General features: G+C 49.6%; 1 protein-coding gene across 1 annotated transcript in view; it reads right to left on the bottom strand.

Annotated features, from left to right (window-relative positions):
* Nucleotides 1–598: 598 nt before the first annotated feature.
* DDX23 (DEAD-box helicase 23) overlaps nt 599–12429 on the bottom strand; it is a 21300-nt gene continuing 9469 nt past the window's right edge. The window contains exons 4-17 of the mRNA XM_032144257.2: nt 11161–11254; nt 10991–11056; nt 8776–8914; nt 8358–8491; nt 8115–8227; nt 7729–7872; nt 7404–7629; nt 6959–7104; nt 5175–5352; nt 4119–4361; nt 3263–3414; nt 2919–3027; nt 1972–2146; nt 599–1522 (exon numbers count right to left, since the gene is read on the bottom strand). Coding sequence (XP_032000148.1) covers nt 1299–1522; nt 1972–2146; nt 2919–3027; nt 3263–3414; nt 4119–4361; nt 5175–5352; nt 6959–7104; nt 7404–7629; nt 7729–7872; nt 8115–8227; nt 8358–8491; nt 8776–8914; nt 10991–11056; nt 11161–11254 — 2143 coding nt within the window. The 3' untranslated portion in view covers nt 599–1298. The remainder of the gene's footprint in view (nt 1523–1971; nt 2147–2918; nt 3028–3262; nt 3415–4118; nt 4362–5174; nt 5353–6958; nt 7105–7403; nt 7630–7728; nt 7873–8114; nt 8228–8357; nt 8492–8775; nt 8915–10990; nt 11057–11160; nt 11255–12429) is intronic.

Here is a 12429-nt window from a genome sequence, read left to right as displayed (position 1 = left end):
TTGGTCACGGCTTTACAGTATCCTTGCGCCAGGCCAAAAAGGCCCTAGAAGCCCCTACAACTTGAACTCCATGTACTAGGCCAACTCTTTCTGTGGGGTAAGAAGAGCATGTGAACAAGAGGAGTGTGGAGGGAGGACTGCAGCCCTGCATTCCTCTCACCACAGCCTGATACAGCTGGGTCCACCTGTCCTGCACCATCCCCTCCCAGGAGCAATGGGTCCAACTAGGGAGCCACAAGCAAAGATCCTGAGACCAGGCGGTGGGCACACAGCGGCAGAGTGGTTCCAACTGCCTCACCTGCCAAAATTTCACAACTGCTTTCCTTTCTCACCTTTGGCTAAAGCTCCCTAGAGGGTGTCCAGGCCAGGGCCACACATTACGGGAGGCTAGAGCAGGGGCGGAAGATGCATTACAGTCCTGCATGCCTTCTGCATCTCCCCTCAAGTCCACCTATGGACTCAAGACTATCAGCAGAGACCCTCTACTCTTCTCTTAATGTGGCTGTCTCTCATTTTCCAAGCCAACCCACCCCGTGCCCAGTGGTGTCCCTCCTGCCAGGGAGAAAGCTGGGAAGTTTAACTAGAACTAGACACAGCCTCAATATTCATGTATTTATTCTCAGAACATACAAACTTATCTTCGCAGAGAATAGAAAACGGAGATTTCACTCAGTGACAAAGATGGACACAGCCAGTTCACCCTGTCCCCCGATCTTAGAAAATCCCCTGGGGGAGGGGATGCCTAGAGCATACAGCACCCCTTGGTGTGGGGCTGTGCACAGGTCTAAAGACTCTCGACTTTCTTTACCATCCAAACAGGAAAACAGCTGTCCAGATGACAGTAAGATTCCACTGTCCGTAATCCTCATGGTGCCAGGTCTCCTGGGGCATCTAGGGCAACGATGCTGCTGCAGTCTATACAGTTACACAGTCAAGTCTGTGCCAAAGGAGGTCCCATCAGGCGGCCAGGTTTCTGTTCAGTCTGGGGAGCAATGCCAACTGGCTGCCCCCATAGCCTGGCATGAGCTGATGGCCCAGTGCAATCCCAAAGCAAAGAAGGGCAGAACTGGGCCAAAAAGCTGTGGTGATTTGCTCTCCCTGCCTCCGACAGCGTCGTCCTCTCCTTTTGCAGCCCCACACGCAGGCCTCCCAACCTGAGGGTCTGGGCTAGGGAGTCGGATTGTTTTCCTAAGCCCCCATATCCCAAGAGTGAGGACCTGGAAAGAGGGATGTGAGGGTTCTGAAGAAGAGGCATCAGGCAGCTTCAGAGATGCCCTCAGCCCACAGGAAGAGTGCTGTCAGGCAAAGATGGTCTCTTCCCGGCGCTTCTTGGTAAGGATGGTGCCTGGCTTATGCTGGGCATCTGGGTGGTTGGCTAGTTCGGGGGGACAGGAAGACACCGGGCTTTCCAGGATGGCTTGCTTCAGCTCGTAGAACACAGCAGAGTCCTCTTTTGTGAGGAAGGTGATGGCCACCCCACTCTTGCCTGCTCGTCCCGTGCGGCCAATGCGGTGGATGTAATCTGGGGAATGGGAAGAACGTCACTCAGCATAGCCCAGATGCCCTGGGGAGCTGTGTCTGATGCCTCCACTTCTAGAGGCATCCTTCCCACCCCATCTCCAAAGGCAGGAATACAGCACATGCTGCCTGAACCGGAGGCACCCACAGTGCCCTCTCCAGGTGCCCATCTCCCCTGCCCTCCTACTGACTGTGGTCCCTACCAAACTAAGACCCACAGCTGCCTAGCTTCATTCTTCACACTCCTGAGGACACAAGTGTCATCCCAGCTGCTGGGACAACAAACCCAGGTAAGATAAAGGACATGAGCACTTCTCATGGGAGCAAGCAATCCCAGACTTGGAGCTGAGGGAGACAGTAACAGCCTTCCATGGACAGCACCCTGACTTCGAGTGGGACACCATAAGGAATCTGACTTCACCCTGGAATGATGCTGCTTTCCCTGGAACTTACCTTCAATATTTTTGGCCATATCATAGTTGACAACCATAGACACATCTTGGATGTCAATACCACGACCAGCCACATCTGTAGCCACCAAGATATCCTTGGCCCCAGCCTTGAGGTTGGACAATGCAAACTCTCGCTGCTCCTGGCCTTTTCCACCATGCAGTGTGCAAGCATTGTACTGTTGGAAGAATGGTGAAGTGAAGAGTGAGCAATGCGATCAAGGAGAGACACAGGAGTTCAGGGGAATGGGACAGAGATGAAGGGAGGGCTGGAGAGAGCAGCAGGGTAGGAGAAAGGAAAGGAAACAAGAGAAAGAATGACTGCAGTGAAAGGAAGGAGAGAACAAGTGAGCTGGAGAGAGGGACGAGGGAAAAAGATGTGGTGTGGCAGGGACACACAGAGTAAGGTCAAAGGCAAAGCAGCTGGGAGAGCGGTGGAGCCAGACAGATGAGAAGTCCTCAAAGAGAATTAGGGGCAAGATGAGGGTAGAAAGCAGGGATCAAGAAGTTTAAGGAAGTTGAAGAGCTGAGTGGCAGGGACACACCCTTCCCCTCAAGCACCAGTAACAGGAGTAAAGGACACTGATTATCAGCTTCCTTCTGACCCTATCACCTCCTCTCCTCAACATACCTAAGCACAGTTTTCACCTACTCTTTTCTACATCCTCAGACCTTGCCGGGATATGGGTCTCAAACCTTTCCCTGGCTCCACCTCACCAGGATGAAGACCCAAGGCAGCTGTGGCTGGCGTTACTGCAGCAGACAGGGAGTCCCAGCAATTGACTCCATTCTCTTTATTCCCTCAAACCACCCTTCACCCTGGTCCTAACTTGTTGATTGCTGGACAGGTTAAAAAAGGGTGAGAATCGAAAGGAAGAGCCTAGGGGGCCCTGCTAGATTCAGAAAGCAGTGTCACAGAGGCCAGACTTTGTTCTCCCCTGCCAGACACACCCCCATCTTCTCCAGGGATTTGGCCAACACGTCGCAGCCCTTCTTCTGGTTGACAAAAATAATGATGGGTGGGTCAAAGCCTTGCTCCAAGATTGCCAGCAGCTTTTTCCTGGAGGGAAGAGGAGAAAAATGAGATGCATAATACCTCCCACTCCAAGTGAAATGACCAACCCTCATCTATGAACACTACTTTCAGGGTCTTCAATGCCCATGACATTCTGCCCAAGAAAACAGCAGCTCTTCAACACAGCAGAGCAACTGCCCTGCCCTGCCCTTGCACTAAAAAAGTTCTCAGAGCCATTTCATTCTCCACCCTGTTTCCCCTGGCTCAGCTGCCCTCATACCTCTTTTCTGACTCTGACATGAGGAAGACCTTCTGTTCCACACGTTCGTGGGGCTTGCCTGCGGAGCCAATGTACACCACAGCAGGTCGCCGAAGATAGCTCCTGGCCAGACGCTCCACCGCTGGGGGCATGGTGGCCGTGAACATGACTGTCTACGAAAACAGGAGGCTCAGCCCTGCACCCAGGCAGGAATAAATCATATATCCCACTGTCACCAAAGGCAGGTCAGCCCAGACTAAAGAATCTAAAACGTGCCACAATATAGGCTTTGATAGCCACCACCTTAGAAAATAGTGTCCTCTGAATTCCCATCCTTCCCCAGTACCTGTTCATCAAGGCACTTTCCATCTTATGATGACAGGAAGGACTGAGAGCATTTGCTAGCACCTGTGGTCCCGGTAGCAGCATGAGTCTTTGGAATCATTTTTCCAGGGCTAAGCTAAATGGCTCCACCCTTAGGACTGTAAGAGGACTGTACCTAGGCACACTTCATTCTAGAAACATGTACTCTGAACCCACCTAAGGCAAGAAAGGCCCAACAGGAGGTTGGCAAACTTGTACAACTTTACTTTTTTTTTGAGACAGGGCCTCACTCTGTTACCCAGGATGGAATGGAGTAGTGGCACGACCTCAGCTCACTGCAACCTCTGCCTCCCAGGCTTAAGAGGTCCTCCCACCTCAGCCTCCTGAGTGGCTGGGACCACAGGTGTGCACCACCAATGCCCAGCTAATTTTTGTAATTTTTGTAGAGATGGAGTTTCCCCATGTTGCCCAGGGTGGTCTCAAACTCCTGAGCTCAAGTGATCCACCCGCCTTGGCCTGTCCAACTTTTCCCAGCCCAGGGAAGCAGCCTTACTTGGCGGTACTTATGTTTTCCTGACTCAAAGTTGGCCAGCATCTTCTCAGGGTCCTCAGCCTCATCCGTGTCTGGCTTCTGGTTGCTGACAGGCATGTGCTCCAGGATCTTCTGGACATCTGGCTCAAAGCCCATGTCAATCATCCTATCTGCCTCATCCAGAACCACATAGGTACAGCGGCTCAGCACCAGGTAGCGGTTCTCCAGCACATCAATCAAACGCCCAGGCGTAGCAATCACAATCTGAGGAGTACAGTATAATCATTTATAGCCCAGCAGGTGCCCCTTCTTTTCTTTCCTGTGAACTATCCACCCACTTGGGTGACAGACCTCCAATGCTGAGGAACTTGGACTCCTCCAACCTCTAATTATGTTTAGCAGTAAAGGCTCCTGCAAGCTGGCATGAAATCACTTGTTGCCTGGATTTTCTCAGAAATGAATGAGGTCTCTGAGTAAGGTGCAGGGATTAGACAGAGGAGGCAAAATCAGTAGAAACTTTTTTTTTTTTTTTTTTTTTTTGGCAAATCATTTCAGATCCTGAAGAAGGAATTTCTTAGATGGGAGAGACTAAGGGATACTATGAAGGAGGGTGTATAAAGACTAAATTTAAAAAAAAATTGTAAAAAGACTAAATTTCTACAGCCGACTTCTCATAAAAAGCTCTCCTCCACTTTCCTGAGATGAAGGCAATGCACAAAGTCAAAGATTTGGTCTGGCAGAGTAAAGAGTAACTAAAAGCACAGGCTATGGATATGAATCTCAGCTCTGCCCACTGCCAGCTGTTTGTGACTTCAGGCAGTTATGAACCTGAACCTCAGCTTGATCTATAACAAGGAAATACCACTCTCATACATTATTGTGAGAATTAATGAGCTAATATATATGATATATACTATTTGTGATATAAACCCTGGTGCATAAGTTCTCAATAAATAGCACATATATATAAACCAGCTCCTTTCTTCATACTACTGCACGTCTATTCCAGAAACTAGAAACAAAGCCCCAAGATAGCCTTCCCAGACAGCAGGCTGGCTGCTAGATAGAAAAACAAACCTCACAACCCATGCGCAGCCTGAAGCCCTGGTCTTCTCTGGAGATGCCACCAATGACAGCCACAGTGCGGATACCTAGCGGCTTCCCAAACTTGATGGTCTCTTCCTCAATCTGTTGAGCCAACTCACGGGTGGGAGCCAGGATGATGGCATAAGGGCCTTGGTCTGACTCTTCGATTCTGTGGTAAATGGGGCGTCCCACAGCTTCGTGAGCTTTGGTTCTTATCCAACCACAAGCCAGAGCAAGACAAAGTCACTCTTATGGGGAGCGATGGGAATGGGGAGGATGATGAGAAAAGAATGCAATGATCTCACTTAAAAATCAGAGGCTGGGGCTGGGCATGGTGGCTCATGTCTGTAATCCCAGAACTTTGGGAGGCAGAGGCAGGCGGATCACCTGAGGTCAGGAGTTTGAGACCAGCCTGGCCAACATGGTGAAACCCTGCCTCTAATAAAAATACAAAAATTAGCCAGGCCTGGTGGCCGGCGCCTGTAATACCAGCTACTCGGGAGGCTGAGGCAGGAGAATCGCTTGAACCCAGGAGATCACACCACTGCACTCCAGCCTGGGTGACAGACACTCTGTCTCCAAAAAAAAAAAAAGTAAGTCCAGAGGCCAGGCAAGGTGGCACAAGCCTATAACCCCAGCACTCTGGGAGGCTGAGGTGGGTGAATCGCTTGAGCCCAGGAGTTTGAGACCAGTCTAGGCAACATGGTGAAACCCAGTTTCTACAAAAAATACAAAAATTAGCTGGGCATGTTGGAACACACCTGTAATCCCAGCTACTTGGGAGGCTGAGGTGGGAGGATCTGAGCCTGGGAGGCAACGGTTGCTGTAAGCCAGGATCATACCACTGCACTCCAGCCTAGGCAACAGAGCGAGACTCCATCTCAAACAATAAATAAATAAATAATAAATAAATAAAAATCAGAGATTCAGCCAGGCGCAGTGGTTCCCGCCTGCAATCCCAGCACTTTGGGAGGCCGAGGCACGCAGATCACTTGAGATCGGGAGTTTGAGACCAGCCTGGCCAACATGGTGAAACCTCGCCTCTACTTAAAATATAAAAATTAAGGATGGGCGCACTGGCTCACGCCTGTAATCCCAACACTTTGGGAGGCTGAGGCAGGCAGATCACCTGAGGTCAGGAGTTAGAGACCAGCCTGACCAACACGGAGACCTCATCTCTACTAAAAATACAAAAAAATTAGCCAGGTGTGGTGACGGGCGCCTATAATCCCAGCTACTTGGGAGGCTGAGGGAGGAGAATCACTTGAACCTGGGAGGAGGAGGTTGCAGTGAGCTGAGATTGAACCACTGCACTCCAGCCTTGGCAACAAGAGCGAAACTCCGTCTCAAAAAACAAAACAAAACAAAAAAACAAAAATTAGCTGGATGTGGTGGCACATGCCTGTAATCCCCAGCTACCTAGGAGGATGAGGCAGGAGAATCACCTGAACCTGGGAGGCAAAAGTTGCAGTGAGCTGAAATCGTGCCACTGCACTCCAGCCTGGGTGACAGAGTGAGACTCTGCCTCAAAAAAATAAATAAAATAAAATAAAATAAAATAAAAAAAATCAGAGACTCCAGGATAGCAAAGTTCTCCAGGTCTTTGCCAGCAACACATACTTCTTTGATATCATGATCCAATTATTCCCTAATATCCAACCAAGAATAAAGAAAGCTTCTGATTATAGACATAAAACAAAAACCAAACATTCATTTGCCACTTTCACCTTTCCTACCCAGACAAACCCACTCCAGCTGGTGCTAGCTGACCTTACCTGTCAATTTTGGGAAGTGTGGTGATCCAGACCAGCAGTGGGATGAGGAAGGCTGCTGTCTTGCCGCTGCCAGTCTCAGCCACACCAATGATGTCACGATTCTGTAGCCCAATGGGAATTGCCTGACGCTGGATAGGTGTTGGTTCCTGCAGTGACCCCAAGAAAGAGTAATAGGTACAGGGAGAGTTATACAACCTGGGTAACCACTGATAGTAAGCACATCTGCTAGCACAATGGAAGGATGCCAAGTACAGTTCACAGAAATAGGGACCCCAAGAAGAAACCTAATCACTAAAAGCCAACACTTCTACCAGAAAGTGACAGAAAAGGTCACATTGGTGCCCACTAGCAGCGATGGCTCCAAATAGTCAAGGAACAAAGTTCTCTATTCCCAAACTAGTGTAGGAACATGTCAGATCTCTTGGGCCGATCTACCCCTCCTTACCTTGTAGCCACACTTATCAATGACCTCCAAGATGTGTGGGGGCAGAGAAGAGTCTTTCCAGGATCGGATGGGATTGGGGATCTTGCCACCTTTGGTGGTGATGCTGTAGTCCTCACGGAAGATCCGCCAGTCCCTGTCCGTCATCTCATCTAACTTTTTCTGAGACCAATGACGATCATCCCAGCGCTGCTTGGCTTCCTTCTTACGAAGTTTGCGGAGTCTTGCCCTGGAGCAGGGTGTGAGGAGTAAGTAGAATCAGTGCCCTCCAACTCCTTTCTGTAGAGCCTCTGGGCTCTGTCCAGCCACCCTAGCCTTGATCACTCACTCCTCCTGCTCCTTTTCTTCCAGGGTTCGCCTCTTCTCCATTAGGTCTCCATAGAAACGTGACTGCTCTCGTTTCTGCTGCTTGAGGTCAATGCCTGCAATGAAGCCTCGCCCTAACAACTGCACCTGGTGCCGTTCTTTGTACCTGGGATTGAGATAGAGGAAAAGAAAAAAGAAGGAGCTGTTACGGCAGTAGGAGGGAAGGGCAGACTACTAGCATGAAACAGTTCTTCCTGGACAGGGTCTTTCTTCCACCAGAGGGCTGGCTGACTACCAGTCTACCAATTTTCCATCCCAGCTTATCTTACTTCCTCTCCCTCTGTAGTCATCAGCTCTCTAGGACTGCCTAGTGGAAAAGACCTCGAACTCAGGCCTGAAGCCACTCACAGGGGGTTGTAGTCAATGGATGTGTCCTCAGATGCATCCCACTCAAAAACAAATTTTCGGTCATTGAGATGTCTCGTTCGGCGCCGCTTTTTGATGCCACCCAGGTAACGCTCCTGCCCAGGGACAGAACACAAAGCACATGAGCTTTGAGGCCCAATTCTCACATGCAGAGATCACAATGGCCAAATAACTAAACCTCATTTTTGTGTGGGAGAGAAGTGAAGATGGAGCCAAGGCCTGCACCTTAATGGCATGCAGTTCCTTGCTCTTATCCTTCTCTTCCCGGATCTTCTGCCGCCCTTCCTCATCCTCATTTCCATTGGTCTCCCGTTCCATCCTCTCCCTGCGTTCCCGACGTTCCCGTTCCTGAGGATCTTCTGCAGACCAAAGAAAGCAAAGCTGCAGAAGAGCTCATGGAAGAAAAGAGGAGAGGGAATGGAGGGAATCCAGACGAGGAACATCAAATGAAGAAAAAAAGGGGTAGACATATGACATGGGGTAAATGGAGATCTAACAGAAAAATGTTTTCTCATAAACTCCCACCATCCTTCCCTTTTCCAAACTCCAGAGTGAACAGGTTTCTATCTCTCCTAAGAGACACTGTATCTCATCCCACTCTTTCCTCTTCCACCTAGGGGCTACCCAGGGTAGAATAACGAACCCAACATCTTCCTGCCCAAGTCTTGGAACTGTTTCCTTTTCTTCCTCTCTTCTTCAAGCATCCTCTGCCGCTCTTCCACCTCCTGCTGCCGTCGCTTTAGAGCTTCAGCCTCTCGTTCTGCTTTGGAGAGGAACTTGGGCTACAAAAGAGATTGGAACTGTCAACAAAGGATCTGGGAGCAGGGTACAATCACATCGCTGATGGGGAGATGGCAGGGAACCCAAAAGTATTTGCTCAGGCATTAAGCCTGTTGAGGAAAACACAAATAGGCCTTGGACTTGGTTATGGACTGAACTAGGTCCCCTACAGAATTCATGTGTTTTTTCAGGCTGGACGTGGTGGCACATGCCTGAAATCCCAGTGTTTTGGGAGACCTAGATGGGAGCACTGCTTGAGGCCATGAGTTCAAGACCAGCCTGGGCAACATAGCAGCCCTTGTTTCTACAAAAATAAAAAGACTCAGCCAGACATGATGGCATGTGCATATAGTCCCAGCTACTCGGGAGGCTGAGGCAGGAAAATCATATGAGCCCAGGAGTTTGAGGTTACAGTGAGCCGTGATTGCACCACTGTACTTCAGCCTAAGCAAAAGAGAAAGACCTTATCTCTTAAAAAAAGAAAAAATGTGGCCGGGTGCGGTGGCTTGTGCCTGTAATCCCAGCACTTTAGGAGGCCGAGATGGGCAGATCACGAGGTCAGGAGTTCGAGACAGGCCTAGCCAGCACAGTGAAACCCTATCTCTACTAAAAAAATTACAAAAAATTAGCCGGGCATGGTGGCGCGTGCCTGTAATCCCAGCTACTCAGGAGGCTGAGGCAGGAGAATTGCTTGAACCTGGGAGGCGGAGGTTGCAGTGAGCGGAGATCATGCCACTGCACTCCAGCCTGGGCAACGGGGTGAGACTCCATCTCAAAACAAACAAACAAACAAACAAACAATGCATGTGTTATATATTTTTTTGAGACAGACTCTCGCTCTGTTGCCCAAGCTGCAGTACAGTGGTGTCATCATGGCTCACTGCAGCTTCAACCTCCTGGGCTCAAGCAATATCCTTGCCTCAGCCTCCTGAGTAGCTGGGACTACAGGCGCATGCTACCACAGATGGCTGATTTTTTAAATTTTATAGAGATGGATTTTCACCATGTTGCCCAGGCTGGTCTAAAAATCCCTGGCTCAAGTGATCCTCCCATCTTGGCCTTCCAAAGTATTGGGATTACAGGTGTGAGCCACTGTACCCAGCTCAAAATTCCTATGTGGAAGCCCTAACCCCTAGTACCTCAGAATTTGACTATATGTGGAGACAGGGCATGTAAAGACGTGATTAAGTTAAAATGAGCCCATTAGGCTGGGCACAGTGGCTCATGCCTGTAATCCCAGCACTTTGTGAGGCCAAGGAGGGCAGATCACTTGAGCCCAGGGGTTCGAGACCAGCCTGGACAACGTGGTGAAATCTGGACTCTACAAAAAATACAAAAATTAGCTGGACGCTGTGGCACGCACCTGTAGTCCCAGATACTTGGGAGGCTGAGGTGGGAGGATTGCTTCAGCCTGGGAGGTGGCGGTTGAAGTGAGCCGATATCATGCCACTGTACTCCATCCTGGGCGACAGAGTGAGACTCTATCTCAAAAAAAAAAATAAAGGGGGGGTGCGCCTTTTAGGGTGAGCCCTAATCCAACACAAGGGGTACATGTGTACAGAGGGAGGACCATGTGAAGAGCTGAGGAAGAAGACAGCCTTATAAGCCAAGGAGAGAGGCCTCAGAAGAAACAACCCTGCTGACACTCTGCTCTCAGACTTCCAGCCTCCAGAACTGTGAGAAAATTAATTTCTGCCGGGCGCGGTGGCTCACGCTTGTAATCCTAGCACTTTGGGAGGCCGAGGCAGGCAGATCACGAGGTCAGGAGATTGAGACCACGGTGAAACCCCATCTCTACTAAAAATACAAAAAATTAGCCGGGCGTGGTGGCGGGCGCCTGTAGTCCCAGCTACTTGGAGAGGCTGAGGCAGGAGAATGGCGTGAACCCGGGCGGCGGAGCTTGCAGTGAGCCGAGATTGCGCCACTGCACTCCAGCCTGGGCGACAGAGCGAGACTCCGTCTCAAAAAAAAAAAAAAGAAAAAAAAAAGAAAATTAATTTCTGTTGTTGAAGTCACCCCGTCTGTGGTATTGTGTTATGGCAGCCTGAGCAGATGAATGAAGACCCCTAAGTACTTACCTTAGCCTCGGCTTCTTCCTCAGCCTTTTTCTTGGCCAGAAGCTCCTCCAGGGATAATGGCTGGGCCTGAAGATAAAACATAAAACTTTAGTCTATAAAGGCTCTCTCCCTTTAAAGATCAACAAAGCAATGCACGAGTTGAAGATGAAAATATCCTTCCTCTCCTTTACCTTAGGCTTCTTATCACCATGTTCATCCTCTTCATCCTTCTTAGAGTCTCTGTCCTTCCGAGATTTAAAGTCTTTTCCTCGACCAGGAGATAAGCTTTGAGGAAAAGGAACAAGAAAGGTCCACATCACTCTTACTTCAGCGCCTGGATGAGGTTCAAGTTCAGCCCCAAAAAGAGAATGGAAGTTTCCCCATGACTCAACAAGACTGGCCCATGGTCATCTATCATGTCTTGAAACTCTCCTAGCAGGCATGGTCATTCTGCCAGCTCAGAAACCTAATTATGGCCCTGTCTTGGCCCCTTTCTACCCAAATCTCCTTTTGGGACTTATCTCTTTTGGGAAGTGGGACTTTACTACTGATGTCAAAAATATTTCCCCTAGGCCAGGCGCGGTGTCTCATGCCTGTAATCCCAGCACTTTGGGAGGCTAAGACAGGGGGGTCACCTGAGGTCAGGAGTTCAAGACCAGCCTGGCCAACATGGCAAAACCCTGTCTCTACTAAAAACACAAAAATTAGCCAGGCATGGCTGTTTACAGGAAATTTTTTTTCTTTTTTTTTTTTGAGACGCAGTCTCACTCTGTTGCCCAGGCTGGAGTGCAATGGTGTGATCTCAGCTCACTGCAACCTCCGCCTCCTGGGTTCAAGCAATTCTCCTGCCTCAGCCTCCTGAGTAGGTGGGACTACAGGAGAGTACTGCTGCCGCTGGCTAATTTTTATATTTTTAGTAGAGACGAGGTTTCACCATGTTGGCCAGGCTGGTCTCGAACTCTTGACCTCAGGTGATACATCCACCTCGGCCACCCAAAGTGCTAGGATTACAGATGTGAGCCACAGCGCCTGGCCCTCCTTAACTCTTTAATATACAATGAATTTAGCCTACATGGCCACCACCCACAAGCCAAGAAGATACTGCTATCTATATTCCCTCATCATTTTTCATTCCTATCAGTCCCAAGAATCCTTTCCCCATACCTGCTCTAAGCTTAATCTACAAGAAAATTCAAACAACCCCACTGAGTTTCTGTTAGGGGCATTCTGTCCTCTGCCTTGAATTCTAACCTATACTTTCAGGGCCTGATAAGAACTTTGTATACAGGCCAGGCACAATGGCTCACGCCTGTAATCCCAGCACTTTGGGAGGCCGAGGTGGCCGGATCACCTAAGGTCAGGAGTTCGAAGGCCGGGCGCGGTGGCTCACGCTTGTAATCCCAGCACTTTGGGAGGCCGAGGCGGGCGGATCACAAGGTCAGGAGATCGAGACCACGGTG

Source organism: Hylobates moloch, unplaced genomic scaffold (genome assembly GCF_009828535.3).
Source record: "Hylobates moloch isolate HMO894 unplaced genomic scaffold, HMol_V3 SCAFFOLD_22, whole genome shotgun sequence".
In the NCBI taxonomy this organism is placed as follows: domain Eukaryota; kingdom Metazoa; phylum Chordata; class Mammalia; order Primates; family Hylobatidae; genus Hylobates; species Hylobates moloch.
The sequence above is the reverse complement of the archived record's forward strand: the minus strand, read 5'-3'. Positions and strand labels throughout refer to the sequence as shown.